General features: G+C 47.9%; 1 protein-coding gene and 1 pseudogene across 1 annotated transcript; one reads left to right on the forward strand and one right to left on the reverse strand.

Annotated features, from left to right (window-relative positions):
* The first annotated feature begins 4616 nt into the window (after positions 1-4616).
* On the forward strand, positions 4617-4791 carry LOC126535028 (U2 spliceosomal RNA; annotated as a pseudogene).
* A 4575-nt stretch (positions 4792-9366) lies between these two features.
* Positions 9367-20768, reverse strand: LOC129385391 (BTB/POZ domain-containing protein 6-B-like). Its single transcript, XM_055072030.2, has 4 exons — positions 20710-20768; positions 20124-20341; positions 15793-16084; positions 9367-10698 (listed from the first exon to the last, which is right to left on the reverse strand). Exons 1-4 carry the CDS (start codon positions 20713-20715, stop codon positions 10294-10296), a joined length of 921 nt encoding a protein of 306 aa, XP_054928005.1. The 5' UTR covers positions 20716-20768; the 3' UTR covers positions 9367-10293.
* Between the last annotated feature and the right edge of the window lie 301 nt (positions 20769-21069).

The following is a 21069-nucleotide window of genomic DNA, read 5'->3' on the forward strand; positions in this document are numbered from 1 at the left end:
TGCTTTGCATGTAATCTTTCATAGTGCACAAGAAGAACTCCAAGAGGTTTCTACCCTGGCGTCTGAACAGCCCGAAACAAAGGCCTCCAAAGCTTTTAACCACTTTTAAGTGCTCAAAAAGCAGTCTCGTGGGAATGCAAGCCAATGGCTTGCATTTTCGGGACTGCATTTTGAGCTTCCAGCAGTGAGTAAAAGCTTTGGAGGGGTTTATTTCGGATGTAAAAATTGCTCCCATTTACTGCCCAAAAAACGGGGGGGGGGGTGTAGAGGGGGAGCAAACTACAATGCCTTTATTTCCACCTATTTACTCTTAAATTAACATAAAAAAAACTCCTTGATTCCACCGCAAATGCTCCCAAATGGAAATAATAAAACTCCCATTGTACCTCTTCGAATTTCTGCAAGCAGGAGTAAAATGGTACTGCTAATTGCTCCTGATGTACCCTGCAAACACTCTCATTAAATGGGAGTATTATTGCACTCCCTTCAATGAGAGTAGAAACATGTACAATAGGGAATGCGCTAGAGGACAAGCCAAAAATGCCCATCTGGGTGTTTTTCTGTTTACAGTGTAGGTTGAATAAGGGGATGGAGGACGAAGGGGAAAGCGCAGAAAATTGCGCAGTAGGGTTAAAAAGCTTGGCTAAAAAATGCTACTAGGGCGACTTCCTACAGGAGGCTCTCCGCGAAAGGCTCGTGGCAAGTGTACGGAATGATGAGACCCAGCACGCTTTGTTCGCGGAAGAGAAGCTGACCTTTGAAAGCACCTGCAACATTGCCTTGGACCGAGAAATGGCGGCAACAGAAGCAGCATTTTTGAAAGCATGGGACAAGGAATGGCAAAATGCAGTTAGGAGCTATTCGAACTGGAAAAAAAAAAATGAGGCGCAAGTGATCCACGTTCCAGGTGAGCGATGTGAAAGATGCGGCAGCGGGCATTCTTGAAGCATATGCTGGAACAATAATGTTAGTGGGTCGTAACTGCTCAAAAGTGGGACATTTGAGAAATGTGTGCACAACAGCGCAGTCAAAGCGAGCGAATGGATTAGAATGTTCTGATGAGGGCTCCGAGCACGAAGTGTATCATTTCGTAAATGTGACACACTCATCTTTTGATGTCAACATTCAGGTGGAAGGTGAACCGCTTAATATGGTAATTGACATGGAAGCGGCTGCGAGTTGTAGTTCGGGAGTACGTGTACGGTTCACATTTTGCCTATGTCGCACGACAGCCCACCAGAGTGACGCTTCACACGCATACAGGAGAACAAATCATACTTAAAGGGTAGTGTGCAGAATCGCTAACGTGCAAAGGTCAGAGCATGAGGCTGCTGGTAGTAGTAGTTCAAAAATGGTAGGCGACCCTGAACTTTGACTTAGGTGTCAGTCGCACTCGCAGCTCGGGGTTGGTGTTCTTTAGGTTAATTTTAGGCGAAGGCGAGGCACGAACCGAACTCGGAGGCATCTGTTTTCCATTTATCAGCCGGTTAAATATCATGCAACCTTCTTGTGTGTGATGTAATTACTAATTACTTCCGCTTTCTACTTTCGGGTTTCCAGTAATTTCGCCAAAGTCGGGCTCATGTGGTGGGTCTCTAAAGGTGACGATTCTGTGCTTTAGTGTGCGGTAATCAGTGATTTCTAATTCTAATTATTCCAGACACTTCAGTCACTCAACTTGTAACGAAACCTACGCTTCGATATCATATCTATAATGAAAGCCATGAATTTTGTACTGTAGTATATTTTCTATCTTTCTTTGATTTAATTTGAATTTCGTCCCCAGTCGTCTCGGGAGGTGAACCGGAAGTGCTGCGCAAGAAAGAATGGTGTTGTTCGATGCACGTACCACTGAAAAAGACGCCAGTCTTAAGCTCTGCAGGGACTACAACGCTACACTTAATCCTGTCTTAAAAGACAGACCATTACACGCTACCCATGTCAGAAGACCTGTATTCAACAATTACAGGCTGTAAAGTGTTCTGTGTTCTTGACCTGCCCGCAACGCATCAGCAGGTACCACTGAATCCCGAGTCACGACCATTTTTGACTGAGAACACCAGTATGAGTTTGTTCCGGTTTCAGCATCTCTCACATGGTGTGTCTGCTGTAACCGCAATATTTTGTCCGCGATAAACGAAGTACTGAAAGGCATGCCGCGTGTATACGACGAGGCTATATCGATGAAGTGATCGTGGCAGAGTCTTATACAGCTACCTGTCAGGACACTGGAGCGGGTTCTTGAAAAGGCTACGCGAGTACAACGCCTCGTTGAACGCCCACAAATGCCTTTTCTTTTAAAAATCGGTGACTTACTTGGGTCACACAGTGACCGCCGAAGGGATTTATCCCACGGAAGCGAAGATCAGGGCGATTGTTGAGGCACCAGGAGCCCACCAACGTCACAGAACTAAAAGCACATTTCGGTATGCGACACTTTTTACTTATGGTTCCTGAGGAACTGTGCAACCGTCACTTAGCCATTATATCAGCTTTTTTTTAAGGAAAGATAAGAAATGGTCGGCGGACGATGGAATGCAGCGGCCTTTGCAGATACAAAGAAAGCTGCTTGTGAGCAGCAAAGTCCTCGCGTTCTAAGGCGTCGACAAACCGATAGGAGCGCTTCGTGGTGTGCCGTCATACGAGTCGTGTTTCATGAAACTTCTGACGGAGAAAAAATTACTAGCGCGTTTGCTTTGCGATCTCTGACCGCAGAGGGGAAAAAGGTATGCGCAGTGTGATCGGGAGGCGTTGGCCTTCATATTTAGGCTGAAAAAAAAGTTTCACCGTCATCCGTATGGTCGGGACTTCACAATATACGCAGACCGCCAGCCACCACTTGACATCTTGCGTGGAGAAAAGCCTACACCAGCGTTAGCGGCAGCCCGCATGCTGCGCTGGGCAATGGCCCCAGTGTCGTAGGTTGTGACAGTGTCGTAGGTTGTGAAGGTGCGCGAACAACGCCGGTTTACGCACGCCGACCACCCACGGTCCCGTCAGGCTGACCCGGCAACGAGCCTGGAACCGGCGTCGAGACTCGGAAATCCTGTTACGCAGCACAGCGACATTGCAGCAGAGAGCAAGTCTTCAGCTGCAGCCAAAACGCGCAATGCCACCGAATTGTCAGCTACTGATCCAACGCAGCCGGTTCAGCAAGCTCAACAGCCTGTCCCACCATGCTTACGCGGAAAAGCAAACGCTACGGCGCAGCACGTGCAGCTGCAAGCCTCCGGGCCGTTTCAACCACGAGGACTTTGCAAAAATAAACGTTCTAAGTATTAGAGGGAAGGGAATGCGATAACGTGCAGAGCATGGCGAAATGATCTAATCTGTGACGTCGCACCTGGTTAAAAAATGTACGCGCCTTGCGAGTAAAGATGTTCTGGCTTCGTAAACACTCGGTCATATCACTCTGCAGGCACGGAATTCCAGGACCTAGCATTGCGGGCGCTCACAGCGGTAACCAGCAAGCGGCTGAGGCGGCCTGCAGAACCTGGCGACGTGGCTTTCTACCTGAGCGGCCAGACGGAGAGTACTTGCGGTCCACGGCGACGCAACTCCAATCCGTGTGGACGGAGGCCCGCAAGGCCCCCCGATGACTGGGTGTCGCCTGCGAGCTAGAAGACCCAACTTCCACCCCCCCCCCCCCCGGGCACCTCCAGGGGTGACGTAACATGCGGTCCGAGGCAACGCACCAATGTGGTGAGGACACTCGGGACGGCACTGGTACACAGTGCACTGTAGCACTGGCGCGCGCACGAAATCGCGATCTCCACCGAAAAGAAAAAAACACCCAATTAGGGGAAGGTGATGGAGTGTGTGGCCACCGACCGGAGCAGTTCCCACTTTGTGCGCACGGGCCAATTCGCAAGGTTTGCCGACGGGCGTTTCGTCCACCGGGCTCGTCACAAAGTCGTTCCCCTGAACGCTGCGAGGACGTGGGCTGCGAGGACGTGGGCTGCGAGGACGTGGGCTGCGAGGACGTGGGCTGCGAGGACGTGGGCTGCGGACGTGGGCCAACGGTGCAGGGTGCGCGGCTGTCAACCCGAGACGCTGCCACATGTGCTGTGTGTCGCTGCAAGACTCGCAGTCAAGCATACACAAACCGTCACAACCAGGTCGTGAACCGAGCCAAAGCCGCTGCCTCCAACAAGTTCGCCGTCGCCCACGAGAATTGGCCAGTAGACTTGCAGCCCTGAACGAGGCCCGCCACGAGAAGTAGCACCAGCCTGTCCGGGAATACCTGCTGCTGAAGTTCCAGAAGGTGTCCGTGGAGGCGATCGTCGTCGGAGCGCGTGGATTCTGGGACCCCAAGAACGCCACCGCGTCACGCGCCGCTTCTGCAGCCTGAAATACCCGCGACTCTTCAAAAATCTCGCAGCCAGTGAGACAATTCGCGGCATCACGCAACCTCCACGCGCGGCGCATCGCTACCAAGTGATGGAGAACCACTAGACCGACACACATTACGTTGACACACACATCTATGCCAGCTTCAAAACTTATAGCAATGCTCATCAAGCACTAAACGAAAGCCCACCTCTATGCCCAGCCCCAAACACTGCCAACATACACAACAAGCACTGAACGAACACGCACCTTCATGCCTGCTGTAAATTGTATCAAACATTTTTCCAACAACTTCTGTTCTTATCAGCTTAACATGTGATGCGGGTCCTATTTTAATATATTAAACTTATTTTTGGAATGGGGCGGAGCACTTGCAGCTTGCTTCACCTGTGCCACGAGTTGGCCAGCTATTGCACTGCCTCCAGGCTCGGCCCAGCACTCCTACGGTGGTGAGGAAACCTTACTAAAAAGTCACACCTATTCATTACCCATCAAAGAGGGTATCGGCGCTCTGAGGCACGGCTTCCGAACGTACCCTCATCGACCGCCCCGGTCGACGGGGTTCCTGCACGCGTGCATATGGTAAAAAGGGCTATTTGAAGGCGAAACGCATGCAGCGTTTGCAATGTGTGCAACAGTGTACACATTGTTGCACACATTGTACAACCTATGATTATTATTATTATTAGTGGGGCTAGAAAAGAATAACGCAAATACTACTTCATCTTGAAGTACGATACATTTAAAGCCGGCCTAAGCGAAAGCGCATGGGACCTGCTCTTCAATACAAGCAAGTACCGTTACCTTAATCACGCTTCCAGCAACAACAAAAAGTGGAATTTATTAAAGGAATTATGGAGTTTTGCGTGCCAAAACCACGACCTGATTATGAGGCGCGCCGTAGCGGGGGACTCCGGATCAATTTTGACCGTCTGGAGTTCGCTAACGAGCACGTAAATCTAAGTACACGGGTGTTCTTGGATTTCGTCCCCGTCGAAATGCGGCCGCCGTGGCCAGGATTTCATGCCGCGACCTCGTGCTTAGCAGCGCAACGTCAAAGCCACTAGGCAACCACGGCGGGTTCGGGATTTATAAAGCTCGGCGCCTTTCTAAGTGCGCTAAAACGGGAACGAGCTATAGCGCGAGAAGCCCCATTCTCCGCTTGCGCTCTTTGGTGCTTCTTTTATTGCGTTCTTTCGTTCGGCCGACCGACAGCGCCCCTAATTTTGGGCTGTTTCAGCGACCACTTTCGAAATTCTTTAAATGTTGCCTGTGGCAGATAATTCTAGTTTATGAGCCGGTCTACTCGAAGTGGCGGACATTACTTGCACAAGAAATTGAAATACAAAATCTACTAATTAACAAGAATTCACTAATTAACTTTTTAGATAATTATCTTATGACCCATATTGCAATTTACAAATTCTAGCAGTGGACTTCGCAAGGTGGATCCACTTGGAACGAATTCTCAGAACGACACCAGCCTCGAGATATAAATTCTCGAACATTGCGGAGAAATGAATTGGCGTTCCAGTTACTTGTGTGCTTCAGTGCATGAAATGACGTTTCGTTAAAAACTGGAACGCCAATGCATTTCTCCACATAGTCCGGGAATTTATATTTCGAAACTGGTGCAATCTTGCAAATTCGTTCCAAGTGGATCCGCCTTGCGAACTCCACGGATAGAATTTGCGAATTGCAATATGGGCCATAATGTAATTAGTTAAAACGTAATTAGACAGTTTCTATTAATTGGTCCATTTCGCATCTCAATTTTTTGTGCGAGTATTGTCCGTCGCTTCGAGTAGACCAGCTCATGATCTAGAATTGTGATATCTGCCACAGGCAACTTTTCAAGATTTTTTAATGTGAAGCACCGACGTTACCGTAACTGGCATGTACGAGCTCGTTTTATCCTTATCACCTCTGCCTTTGTAGATGAAGTTGCTTTTACGTCACCGAATCGAAATTTTCTTCGTTCTAACCACTTGCTCCATGGCATTGGTCAGCAGTGCTTTGCTCTACCGACCGAGGTTTTTGATTAACTGTATTGGGATGTCATCGGCTCCTGCGGCCGTGTAATTAGGGATATTTATTCTGATTTTTCCAGCAGAATCTCTGTACGTTAAATTTTGATCTCCGAGGCTCCTCTATTGCTGCTGAATCTGTTTGAGTCTGAACTGCGTTTTCTTTTATGCCTAAGTTATTCCTAATAATATCTCTGATGTGACGTCTAGTGCACGCAAAGGGGCGCCGCGGCGGGTTCGCTGAGTCGCCGGCAAGGCGCAGAGACGACTCCAGCCGTGGTACATACAAATTGCTGGGGGGAGGGGGTTATTGCCTGTTACGTACAAAATGCGCGTACAATAGAGGAGTACGGCCCTAGGGTGGCAATCGCAGACTACGGGTGAAAGCTCCCGGGAAGTCTGCTTCGCCACACCGGCTGCTCCGAGCAGGTTCGCCACACACAAAGGTGGGGGGGGGGGGCGCCTTGCTCAGAGGGGCGCGGGATCAAGTGGGCCCGCACGTCCGACAGCCCAGTGCGCCGAAAGTCGAAATCTGTCGGGCGAAGGCCCCCGCGTAGCTCCGATGCCAAAGGAGAGAGAAGCCGAAGAGAGGGCGCGAGGGGGTCCGCTCCTCGGGTTCCTACGCGCGGCGCACGACGTAACGTGAGCAGCGCGCACAAGCAGCAGGCTCCGCGTCGCGGCGGCGCCAGCGGCCGCGGAGAATGTACGCTCTCCGAAATGAAACTGGAACAGCATGTACCCACCCCCGCGATTACGCGGGCGAATGGCCCAAGTCGCGCGTGAACAGGAGATAGGGATCCAAAGGGGTCCCCACAACCGAGAGCACTGACGTGCGCGTTAAACAACCTCAGGTGGTGCGTATTTACTCGGGAGTCCACCGCTGCGGCGTGCCTCGTAATCATATCGTCGTTTTTGGCGCGCCAAACCCCCAAAACGTTACGATATACAAATGAGATACGAAATGTGTGCGAACAATGAACGTTCGAAGTATAGGCAGACTAGGGAGGTACAATCAACGTAGGATCACTTGAACCACCATGTACTGACGTCGACTGCGTCTTTTCGCCCGTAAATTTCGCGCACACCTGCATGAAGGAGCCTGAAGCGCGACACGTCAGCTAGCCAATCCTGGCTGTCCGGCGTGGGCCAGTGGGCTAGACCTGCCGGTCCCGACATGGGAATAGCCGGGTGCGCGACGAGTTCGCGTCCTCGCCGGACTTGCAATAATGTTTCTTCGTATTTCAGTGTGTTGCACTGAAATACGTGCAAGGAGTTAACCGCATCGAAGATTGCCATCTTTACGGAGTGCCACGCTGTCCTTAGCATGTTACAACGCATTCAGATTCATTGCGCAGTTGTGGGGAGCATTACTGACTCTGCAAACAAAATTTCATCACGTGGAGCGTCTCTCTCTGCTCAATGGATGAATATTTTCACACCTAGGAATCGCCAGAAATGAAGAGGCTGACTGACTGGTTTCAACTTGCATTCATAACAGTATCTCTCCTGAAATTTTTTGCTAGCTTGTTGACACTCGTTCGCTGATTCGTCGCCACCTACTCAAGCACCATCCAGACCAGCGCGTCGCAAATGAAACGTTCCCGCCCTGTGTTCGCGGTCGAGGCTTGCCTCGTCGCGCTAGAGCGCAACTAGTATACTCAAGCTGAAGGTTGGCTGTGTGAACGTATGCGAACGTTTATACAGACAAGGACGTGTGGCCAGTCCATCGTGAACGTCTTGCGGTTGTTGCGAGACACTTCAGCACCTGATATTGGAGTGTATCCCACTTTCAGTGCAGAGCGCATGTCGCTAGTGAGGGGCTATCATCTGCTTGGCCTGCGGTGTACGACCCTCGACGAATGCTTGTAACCCACTGGTTGTGCCTCTCGACGCGATCAGGCTCATCGCGCTCTATTTACTTTACTAGAATTAACGTAGGTTGAAGTTTGTAGCTCAAACGTTATTTGTTCTATTTAACATTCTGTAGTAGCGTGAACTACAGTGGCCCTCCCTACTGTGTGTGAGCTGTATTCTTTTAACATTTGTCCTGTTGCTCCTTCTTTTCTCTTTCCTCCCATCATTTCTATTTTCCATTTCTATGTTTCTGACACCTCCTTTCTGAAGAGTAGGCAGGCGTTGTGCCCCTTCCGGTGGCAGTTGTAGGATTGTACGGTGCGCTCCGTAATGCTAGGAACGCCTTTGCAGGTTGCGTGACAGTGCCCACAGAAACAGTTCATCTGTATCGTGTATGTTTTTTTCCCATTATTTTTGTTCACTTTTTTATATCCTTTTCTCTCTCTCACCTATCGCATCCCTTTGCCCCTCCCCCAGTACAGGGTAGCCAATCGGAGATAATCTCTGGTTAGCCTCCCTCTCCTTGCTTTTTTTTTTCTCTCTCTCTCTCTCTCTCTCCCCCCCCCCCCCCCCGGTGGCAGTTGCTAGCCTGCTCCTCGCTTTCCCTTTCCTGTCAAATGTATATATGCTTTCAAAACAAATAATAATGTGTCCGGTGTAAATAAGCATGCGGGAAACAATGCACACGTGTACAAATAAATATTTATCGTAAAATGATACCAACAACGTCAAAAGCGAAGCCCTGTACTGAGGGCAACGAGCAAATAACTTTTTGCCATTCGCTCTCTCTCGGACGAACTCATTCTGCGATGATAGCATGCCTCCTGAAGTTGTCCAACTCACCAAATCTTGCTAACGTGCTTATTCGCCATTTAATTATCCTGCAGGTTCTTGCATCCATCACTGCTATGAACTTGGTCAGTAAAAATCACGTCCAAAAACACGCCTCCTGGAGAACGACGATTTCAACAACTAAATAAAAAACATCCGACTCCGAGCATTTCGCGTACAGACTAGCCTGTTTGACACAGCACTGACATGCATTCATGTCTACAGTACAAGTCAAAATATCAAAGCCTCTCGCTCCATAAATAACCTAATAGAGCACAGATGACCGCAAAACACAGCATACATGTCACCGAAATCAATCTTTAATTCGTTTTTTTACAAGATATGCAGCCCTGTGACATCTCGGCAAATGTGCATATGAACAACTTTTTACGAACAATGGCAGAGAGTAAGGTTTCCGCCTACACATTCTTTCCATTCAAACGTCTGCGAGACGAACGAATGTTAATTCTAAACAACCATTGTCTCTATTTTAGCGAAACATACTGCAGTTGTATAAAAGAGTAACAAAAATAAAACCAGTGACAGTTGTGAGAAGACCCTCCTTGTTTAGATCCGCCTGTATTTTCGGAAAAAATGGTGGGAATCGATTGTACTACTGGCTTTGAATTAAGCACCAAATTTGCAGATTGCTTGCCCTTTAACAAAAAAACGAACGACGTAGCCCAATTTGGTAAACTGCCGCGGATTACTACGCGATGAGAGAGAGAGAGAGAGAGAGAGAGAGAGAGAGAGAGAGAGAGAGAGAGAGAGAGAGAGAGAAATAGAAGGCAGGGAGGTTAAGCAGCCGCACGTCCGGTGTAGTACCCTGCAGTGGGGGAAGGGGGACTACGCGATGATCGAATCGAAACAGTCCACACGTTGCTCCGAAACGATGCTGCCGTTGCTCTAACCTCTGCTATGAATGTATGTGTTATAGGGGAAAAAAACTGCGTTTTATTTGAACAGCCCTTCTCGCACAACTCGCGCAAAACCAGCGCGAAATCTAGACGTCGGTTTCTAGGGCGCAGTTGTACACCATCAAATTTGGTACTTCATTTCTTTCTTACTAATAAATAATTCAATGACTCAACAATGCGGAACTCTGCTGTCACCAGTTAAACGTTTTCTTTTAAATGTAGAACGCATCTCATTCAAACAGGCACATTGGTTGCTCAAGAGGATATCTCCCGCGCCTAACGTATACGTTTGAGTGGAGAAATCACTTCCGATCTCACCAAAAGTTTCTTCGATCGTAAAAGTAACAAGCGTGCGAGCCACCGAACGAGATGTCCATGTCGTACAAGTCTCTCCTTTTTCTGTTGTACGGGTATGGCAAGTCGTTTTCCCCAGTCTGACGGCGTGGCACGTTCTCCCGGCATGCCCATTCCGGCATCTCAGTGCACCCTTCGTGGATCAGGTTGCACAAAATGGCGAACGCGTCGTCCTTTTCCATCGCCCCTTGCGCGTTCTCGGAGGTGATCAACTCCACGAATTCCGACGACGACAGCGCCAAGAACCTCAGCTTCGGCAGGACGGCGGCAACGGTCGTCTTGAGGTCCGTGGCACCCGCCTTGCACAACGATCGCGCCCACCTTAGCGCCGCACGAATCACTAAATTCTCTCGAACGTTTGTCACCTGCGGTCGGGGAGTGACAGTTTGTTAGACGTACACAATGTCGCGCGCAAATACGCTGTTGTAATTTAAGTTGCGCAATATGTTGCCCAAGGCAATGCGAATGTAGGGGGCTGGTAGCCTGTCCCTAAAAGTTAGCCGTAAACTTACGCCGAAAGTAGAACAGGCCAGTTTTATCTGAATTAAGAAAAGGTACCTGCAATTATCTAGCGATATTACTACAGACAATTTGCGTAATAATTCAATGACTCAAAAATATGCAACTCTGCTGTTACGAGTTGCACAATTTATCGCATTTTAATGCAACACATTTCATTTAAACAGGCCCAGTGGTTGCCCAACAAGGTATCTTCTTCGCTTAACGTACGTTTGAGTGGAGAAATCGGTTCATCTGTGGCCTAAAGGTTTTTCAGTAGTCATTGTCATACAAGGCACACCTGTCGCTGTCGTACAAGTCGGGCAAGTCATATGCTACAATCAGACGGACAACAACATGAGAATAAGCCTTGCCTACACTTGGTAAATATTTCTTCGGTAAATAACTTCGGGAGCTTATGACAGCGTTAAAAAACTAAATTCTGGGTTTTTACGTTCCAAAACCACGAATTGATTATGAGGCACGCCATAGTGACGGACTACGGGTTAATTTTGACCACCTGGGGTTCTTTAACCTTTTAACCTTGGTGTCCTATAAAAAGGACACGAAGAGAAATGGTTCTAAATTGTGACAAAATGATTAGAAAACTCAAGAAAAAACTTATGCTATTCTCTATACAGCTCCGCCAGCATAAGCAGCAGTTTCTTCGCCCTTGCGTTCCTCAGAACGCCCAAGCGGTGAATGCAAAATGGTGGAAGGCGATGAAAACGACTGAAACAGTAGCCGCGTTTTTAGATAATATTTTGCTCAATTATTACTGTCTCGGTAGCGACCGTAATTTTGTATGTTGCTTCTAACGTGCTTAGAAGTTTATGTATGCACGCTTGCCTCTCATTTGCCCATAGTCCACAGCACGTCACGATGTGCGTGTCCTAAATGCAGGACACCAGGGCTCAGCGCAGATCCCCCATAGTGTGTATGCGCCACAGCCATTCAGGAGAACAAGAACAATTATGTGGTCGTCAAGAGCTCTGCATGTGCTGAATGTGCATTGAGGGTGCTCCTGCTTCCGACAGCTTCCGATTTCTTGTTTTGTTATTCCAGAGGCGATAAATCGGCCTGAATTGCTGTACTGAGTGGCAGTGGGACTCCTGTAGCGAAAAGGCCACGTATCAAGGGCTGAAGTATGTTTGATACACTATGAATACGGTGTGTGTCGGAGCTGGAAGACGGAGATGATGAAGGCGGGATAGACTGCTTGCTTTTGCAGGCGCGGGGACCTGTAATTGCCGCACAGCGAAAGAAGAACCGGCCATCTGTGACAGAAGCAAATCCGACGAAGCGGCCATCAAGTACACGGAGGCCATTCAGGTGGAATGAAGTATTCTGTACAACGAGCGCAAAGAATTGTTTTCAGGCCTTTCATGCGCAATACCCAATACGTGATTACAGTCATACACGTTTTCAAACATTTAAATGCGTGAAACTTTCGAGAACAACTTGCAATTTCGAAATACTTCGTATGGGTCTTTACAACCACTCCGCCCAGCTGTCCTATTTATAGGACATGACGCCATAGCTTATACTGATCGGTTACTCGGAATATCTTTCATTATTTTTGCGTTTCTTAGGCGTTAGCAAATTAATACAAAATGAAGAAACAAAAGTGTTTTTCACGTTAAGGAAATTTTAGGACTGCAAGGGCTAACGTGCAGCCAATGCGCGGTAAAGGGGCGTTATTGCGTTTCACCCTCGTCGAGATGCGGCCGCCGCGGCCGGGATTCGATCCCGCGCCATCGGGCTTAGTGGCGCAACGCGATAGCCACTACGCCACCGCGCCGGGCGATTCTATTAATGCGTCCTATTAATGAAATACCAAGGCACGTCCCATCGTGACAGTTTTGGTGGAGGCACCGGATAAAACAACGGTGCCCTCGAAGAACAACGAACCGATCACAGAGGCGGTGTCTGTGGAGCTTCGCTGAAGTCGCCGAATTGGCGTTCTACAACCAGAAACGGCTTACCGGCGGCGACAATTCGCTACCTTCGCTCAGCGTCCCGTGGCAGCCCTAAACTGAGCCACGAACATTCGCCAGAAAAGCCGGGGACGATGTGGACGGATGGCTCAGCTCCACCAGCGAGCAAGCTTGTTCAATGGCTGGAACAGTATACCGGCCAGCGGAACAACGCTGCCTTTTTCCTTAAGGTAACGGCGTCTCTTCGTGGCATGAAAACCATAAAGACAGTTTCCCAACGTAGCAGAGGTTCGTAGATCAAAAAAGTGCTCCGGGGATCCGGCGTCTCAACAGTGGGCAGAGCAAACGCTAATGCAGCGAGCTCAAGTTGCCGGCGAAACCTGCACGACGTAGATCGACGAAGCTTAGGTCGTGCACGGCCCTCGAACGTCAGATGACGGAAGAGGACAAGGTTAGTCATCTTCTAAAAGGGATCGCCAAAGACGTGCACCATGAGCCCTATAACGTAAGGTTATTCCAATCTCCTGACGTCGCTTGTGTCGGCGTAACCGCCGACACAAGCATTCGGTGGCGGCCCGCAACGTTGTGTGAACTGCCCTATCAAACGCTTTCCTCGTATATAGGTCACTGTCGTTTACTTTGAAAACGAATATCATTGTCTACCTTGACAGGTTTCTCTTATCTAATGGGCCAACAAAAGGCGAGGCGCCCACAGAAGTGGAGAGAGTTTCGTTGGGGACGAGCTAGAGCAGTGAAAGTAGATACCGGATGAGGAGGGTGGTGCTGGCGTCTGCGTTTGGTCCGTTTCCCTTTACTTAGCTTGAGGTGGCTAATCGAGAATCGCGTCAACGTGCAACGGAAGGATGCGAGTGCCACTAAAACCGGTCTCCAGTAAGTTGGCAGAGCGATGTCGTGTACGTGTGAAAAGGCCTCAACACCGTTATATGGCCACGTAAAATTTTTAATTACACGCCAATAAATTCGTCTTCTCCGGCAGCTCCGCGTAGCTAGTGCTAGAGTCATCGGCGGGCAGACAATTTATATTCCTTTCGAAACGCAGTGACCTCCGACTATTCCGAAATAAGTTGAGCTTTGTTCGGTATATTAACGCATCTTTAATGCGCAAATGTCACTTGGACGTGGAGCGCTATAACGTAAAACTATTCCAAACTTTTGTATTCCAATTCTTCGATCACCCTCCACGATTGGTCAAAAAGGTTTCGAGCCGCCACCATCCCTTCGCTTGTCAATCACGCGACATCAGGAATACCATGAGAACGCCCCATATGATATGATGAGCGCACACTGATGGTGCATGATTAGACCAAACGAAAGAAAAAATAATTATTGCTGATTTGACGCCTTTTTCGCCATTTGCCCTCTGCTATTGTTCAAACGTATTTGGGCTGCGCCCACTTCGCTTGTCTGTCACGCGTCACAAAACCGCGAAAAATCGCCTCGTCATATTTAAGTGCCGTGTACGCTTTAAAGACGCATTGATAAGCCGAAAAAAACTGAATTTTTTTTCTGAATAGCCGGAGACTGCCCCGTTCGGAAAGAAATAGAAGATGGCTGCCCGCCACTCACTCTGGCACCGTCTACTCGGAGCTGCTGGGAAACATGGATTTATCTGCATATAACAGCAATTTTTGCGTGGCAGTATAACGTTCTCGATACCTTCCGATACTTATGCGACGTCGCTCTTTCGTCTCTTCTCTCCTTCCGTTGCACACCGCTACAATTTCCGACCAGCCACCGCAAGCTAAGTGAGGGGAAGCGGACCAATCGCAGACACCGGCACCTATGCGGTTATCTAATTTCACTATGCTGGCTCGGCCTCATCGAAAGCCTTGTTAGCCAATTCGATAAGAAAATCTGCTCATTGTAGGCAATGCTATTCGCTTTGAAAGCAAAAAAAGTGACCTCCTATAGGGACCCCGCGCTGACCAGAAGGCGCTACGGCAGTTTGAGTGTGTAACTAAAGTATGCTGACACTGTCCGGTAGGGAGGCCACGAGGGTGGCACGGCATATTTGGCAACAGAGGACGCGCGCCTTTATCAATGTTTGCTGAGCTCGATGCGCCCAGCGATGTTCTGTCCAAGGCCATGCGGGTTGCGAGGAGCGCATGCGCTGTTGCGTTCTAGCACGTCAGTGCCCAGGCAGATCAGTTGCTGGACGCATGTGCTCCGAGATGAGCGGTAAATGTGGCGATGCAAAATCGGAGCATGTGCTACTGTAAACTGTGCCCACCGCTCACCAGGCTGTGTTACGGCGCTGCAATCGGCGCACGCAATTTCAGCGCTGGTTGCCCATACACGATGAGCGGGTTTCATTGCACTTTTCAAAGAACGCTGCGAGTTACCGACCGGCGGTTGTTCGGAGACGTGCTCATAAAACTAGTGCCATACTTCTAACTTTTCCACCCGCTCGTCGGCTCTCCGCTGTTCTCCCTACAACGAGCCGCCAGCTACGCGCCTCCCTCTTCCTATTGGACTACACTCTTAAGCAAAATTACGCCCTTTTGGTGCACAACAATAATCGTCACCTGTCTTGTCTGCGTTTCCTTTCTTTAACGCGGCGAGCCCGGTACTTCCCAGTAACGAACGGCATGCACGTTATCAGCATGACATAGCATTCTCAACAGGAAAGTAGCGGGCGCGGCGTTTTCAAGAAAGGAAACGCAGGCAAGGCAGATGACAATTATTGTTGTGTGGCAGATATACACCCCAGAGGGTGTACTTTTGCCTAAGAGTGTAGCGCCGTCACGTGACGCCGCACGCTTACGATTTCTTTTGGCGTCCTCGACAAATTGCACTGTTGCGCCCTGAGCCGCCCTCGTGCGCCGTTTCATCCAATCATCGCAACAGGGCGGCCCGGTGCCCACCGGTGCGATTTGCCGAATTCGCCATTCCTATTCTTTTTTCCGCTCGCAAGAATGCTCCGAGGAATGCAGCCCGTGCTACAGTATAGTTTCATGCTAAGCAATGCTTGCATGAAACTCTCGTCATGCGGTTAGCTGTTACCTTGTCCAGAACAAGAAGAACCGTCTCAGGACGGCTGTTGAGGAATGCGGTGGAACACAGCACGGTGTCGTCTTTCTTAACGAGCACTGCTTCTGCCACTTCGTCAAGCGATCCATAGCCGCTCACGAAAGCACAGTCGAGTACGAGGCACGCCTCTTTGGCGTCGACGTGCTCGCGAATGTAGGCAAGACACGCAGTTTCCAGCTCTCCGAGGAGATATTTCCCCGCTGCGGCCTTTGTGTGCAAGGCTTCAAAACAATTTTCGATCCTGGCCTGTCCCGCGTACACGTACCTGCACAACAAAAGCGAGATGGCAACATTATTTGTTACAGACGCACCTATCACCAAATATACAAGGGCTTATGGAGAGTAGAATTTATTGATCGGAAAGCCAGAGAGGTCGACCTGAGCTAGTGCGCTCTAGTGTGCTACTCTGCACTGGGGAAGAGGGAAGGGGAGTGAAAGTACTGTGATGGATGATGATGATGAGAAGTGGTGAGTGCTTATGTATATGAGACAGGTGCCTTGCTAGAGCCGCTGGCCGAGCTTGGTGTCCTGCAGAAACTTCAACAACACTTTATACAAGGGCAGATATGTGGGTAAGTCCCGAAGATAGAGTGAGAAACAAGCTTTAATGGTTTGCTGGAGGTGTTAGCCTGACAGACAAATAAAAAAAAGCCTCGTCTTTCATATGCGTATAAAATTTAAAACACAACAGAGGCTAATAATTTAACATCTTCAAAGAGATAGCAGGCGACAAACAGTGGAGATAAAATAATCATGTAAACGTGTGCCGGACATATGGCACCTTATTTCATTTGCAGCGCAATGACCAGAAAGCGACTAATGCCTAAGCAGACTGGCCGCCGGATTCGGAGCTGACTGTACTTTGGAGAATAAAATTTAACTGAAGCAGCTTAATAAGTAGCAAAATTAGGTGTACCTCGCCGATATGTAGGAACAGATGTAACCGCAGCGTATCGGGTATCCTACGTCGAGACTGATATATAAAAATTCTGATTCACGTACGAGAAACTTAACACACAGCCTACAGCATGGTTTCTAATAGGCTGGAGTGAACTTTAGACACTGCATGGTTCAGGAACAGTGTTGCCATTTTAGCGACTTTGTCGCCAGATTTAGCGAATTTTTTGTATGTTTAGCGGTATACTTGTCCCTCTAGCGACCAGCGTTATCGTTAGCAATGTATCAGAGCCATTGGCGACACTATAACGACTTAAAAGCTAAGAAAGGTGCTTCAATAATTACTTTCTACAGCACGCTTTATGGATCAAAATCTAGAAAACCTCTATGACCATGATGGAGCAAGGGTGGTGTCCACTCACCAAGGGCATACGCTGTGATTAATTGCGCCGAGACAAGCGGGTTTCAAACTGTGCGCACAAAATGCACGTCTCTCTCTCTCCATATATATATATATATATATATATAGGAAGTCCTTAGAAAGGGCCTTGACACTGCGGTTTCTAAGTTCGAGTGGCGAACGTTTGCCGGCATAGCGCTAAATTAGTTTTCGAGACTTGCAATTCAGGTTTCCAACGCAATAGGTGAGTAAAAGAACATATATGAAGCATAGAAAGGCGTGTTACAGCTGGGCTCGTTCACTTGAATCAATGCACCGCCTCCGTTCCTCACGGCCTTCGGACAAATATTGCACGGAGCATTCCGATCGATCATAGGGAGGCAACGTAGTATTTCACCTCTATAAAGGTCAGGTTACTTTCACCACCATGTCAACAACAGCCGGATCCTTTATTCTTTCACGAGCGCTTAAAGCTAGAAAAGTTGCAGGCACAAAGTGGACCAAGCGTCTTTCAGATTGGAAAATCAGGTGACCTGCGATGTTTCTGAAGCGTGCTAAATCTTTCATTTTCAAATCTGAAGGTAAACGCAGTACTTCAGCTCCCATCATGCATTGTTCTTAAATGCCTTTTCAATGTAAGTCTTCCATACCCGGCTAATAAATTCAGTTTATTCCTCACCTGCATGGACACTAGACGAACGGGAAACGTTTTGCTAGATGTTATCCTATAATCTAGTGTTCTAAGAAAACCTACATTATATCAGAGTCACTACTGCTTTAGCGATAACTTTAGCGACATTGGAGCAAAATTTTGCGAATATAGCGACTTCATTGTCTCAGTTTAGCGAAGCGTTCGAAAAAGGTGGGTAACGCTGTCCATTAAACCGATAAATAATTAATAAATATGCTAATATGCTTTTAACTAAAATAAGATTTGACTTTTTTTGTACAAATGGACTCTCCGTTGCCACATATATAGGTAGAGGTTTTTATAATTTTACGTTGTGCGAAACGCTGTTATGACATTACAGGATTTGGTGAAACTTTCTTTGATGTGTGCGAAAATATTTACGTTGTTTATGCATATTGAAGGGCCTCTCGTGCCCGAGCAGGTGCGCATAAACAAAAAAAAAAAATAAAAAAATAAAAATTACACAAAGCATCTCATGGAACAAACACTTGGTTACATTTAAATGATATCAAATGTAAAACAGTATCTTGCAGTACCAAATGCATATGAAATATGGTCAACCAAGTCACATACATAGTGGCTTAAGCAGGTAGATAAGCCACTGAGTCGGTGTAACAGGATGGATGGATGGATGGGCTCAAAATGACTGAAGTAGGCAAAGAATGCTATTAGCATTAGAAGTATTGGAGGCCTGACATTAACTTTGATAGACCGCTAATTTTAACCATATATAAGCGAGGTGCATAATGGACCGAATAAACAGAACGCCGACCAGAATGGTGTCCACCACAGGAGATGATGTCCAATTATTGATTTTCTTAACGAAATGCCTTGTTTAGTTGGCCGAGGAAAATGGGGAAACATGGCAGAAACGTCGTATAACAGATGAAAATGCCGAAAAAAGCAGCGGTTCCGTAATTTACACTTCTTTGCTCCTCATTAGACCAAAAATCGCTCTCATTTCGCTACGCATTACACGTAAATACTCCTCTACCCTCATTTCCACAAAAACTAAACTGGCCACGCAATGCTTTCGAGCAGTTGGTGAAGCAATTTTGAACAAATGCTGTGTTTCAGCTGCATGTATTTAGCTTCACATTTGCCCCAGCATACCGTACGCTTTAGGTGAATTTGATATAAGTAACATTTGCATAATTATGCAAGGCCGGCAGACTGAACTTCGCGCCACTCGTATGAAACACTCGTAAATGTCCAGAGCACTTTCGTGCGCAATTTATCACAACAGCCTCACCCCCACACTTTGAACTCTGCCTGCATATCACCGACAACCTGCCCCTGCATTTCACCAAATATAAAGAAGGTTCCGTGTTTTGTTGACATGTTACACCAGGTAAATGAACTTCAAACCACATATAACGCGTGAAAATAGGGAATAAAACGACAGTTCAATAATTATTATTTTGTAAATATCTTTATTAAGCTACAAACTTGAAAGCTTTCCAAAACATTACATTTACTATGCTCACCGGTTCCACCATATGTGAACACGGTGTCATGTACTTCCTTTAAGCGTATGGGAAACAACGCGAAAAACACTAGTAAATATTACACATGGAACACTTGAATGAGTAATTTTATACGAAGGCTGTAATGAACCTACACAAATTGAACATGCATCGCGACTCACGCACAGCATACATGCTATCTAGTTCAACGAAATATGAACAACGTATCCCGCATGGTTCAGCGTGGACACCGGAAAAAACCTACTAAAGGCCTCGTATAACGCATGGAAACTTGGGGAATACCAGTATTATTTCCAAAGCCAGAAGTAATCCTACACGTTTCGATGTTCCGGTGCACTTCACCAATAGACTCGCCCCCATTTTGCCCAAATGTGAAACGCGAGGTTTTTGGTCGTTACAGTAAGGCAGTGAGCAGATTGCATAACGCCTGTTAACAAGGCGAGAACGAAAGTTCAGCAATTTTCATTTATCTCCGAAATAACGCACATACTTCAAAATTTACCCGCACATAGCCTTTAACATTTTCCCCACTTCCTGAGTAAACCTCTTGAGTGATTAGACTTTTTTTGCAGAATACCGTCCAAACAGACATGACGTTTTTGAGTGCTTCTAGTCGCACTAACAGCTTCGCCGTAAAAGGATATAATGCACTATTTTACAACAATCACAAGTGAGCTGGTACGCTGAAGCGCTTGGTAAAGGCCCCGCCCATTCTTTGTGAACAATGCACGCGGGTCATTTCGGTGTCGAGGCCGCCCAACATTCGAAAGAGATAGTAGGGTAATGCATATGACGACGGCGAATCAACACGGTTGCAAAATATACTCACTTCAGAAGGCCATAGAATCCATCAGGGTGGAGGTCCGTGATGACCACGGTGTCCTTTTCGGCAAGCTGACCGTAGAACATGGCTTCGAAAACGTCGCTACTCAAGGCCAGTAATTGCTTGTGAGCCTTGAAGGTCTTCCAGATGTCCAATTTTTCCGATTTCACGACGAACTCCACGTCGGCGTGCTCGCCGCTTTCCAGGAATTTCTCCAAGCTTAACTGCAAAGTGACATCGGCTCTCTCAGGAGCGTCTCGACAAAACTCGTCCGAATTGGCCGCCACGCAAGTTTATTTGCGCTGTGAAGTTTCTCTCTGCATAAACAAGACACTCCACGAGGCGTGTAAGCTATGCGTGTTGTGGTTTACTGAAAACCGGGGCACCGCAGACGTGCAAGGCTAGCGACAACGCTGGTAGCGACATCTAGTGTCAGTTTCAAGGTGGGGCACCAAATAAACGCATGCAGCCATGTGTTGCGCAAACACTGCAGTCTCAGGGACTTGGAACGCCACAATGCTTCCTTTTTTTTGCGACAGAGACTACCGTTACGCGCTTAGGAAGTCTGTAAATAAAGAAAGCAAACACTCACAGGCATTGTCGTCCTCGTCGCTGCGGCTGTCACTTGATATACCGGAGAGGGAAGGTCCAGTCGATCTGCGATAACCAATCGCCACTGTGAAACGGGAGCCCTACCGTAATATTCAACAGGTCACAATTCACGTACATAGTTTTGATATGGCGTTCCACCCGTTCACAGGGGTACGGACAGAGAACAGCTACAGACCCGCTACAAGCGTATCTTCGAGACGACCTTATCTGTGGTACAGCGATTCTGGATTGCCAACGAACGACGCATAGAACTGAGCCTGACATTAAGATCTCGTCTGTAGGCATTTTGGACTGATGATGAACTAGAACTGAAGCAGTTCCTGTGAAGACCTCTAAGATT

Source organism: Dermacentor andersoni, chromosome 7, assembly GCF_023375885.2.
Source record: "Dermacentor andersoni chromosome 7, qqDerAnde1_hic_scaffold, whole genome shotgun sequence".
Classification (NCBI taxonomy): Eukaryota; Metazoa; Arthropoda; class Arachnida; order Ixodida; family Ixodidae; genus Dermacentor; species Dermacentor andersoni.

What these genes read in the sequence shown, in the direction of transcription:
- LOC129385391 (XM_055072030.2), bottom strand. An exon ending in GGATTCTATGGCCTTCTGAA is followed by an intron (nt 16,085 to 20,123) that starts GTGAGTATATTT and finishes TTTGTTGTGCAG; the next exon opens with GTACGTGTACGCGGGACAGG. An exon ending in TTCTTCTTGTTCTGGACAAG is followed by an intron (nt 10,699 to 15,792) that starts GTAACAGCTAAC and finishes CCCCGACCGCAG; the next exon opens with GTGACAAACGTTCGAGAGAA.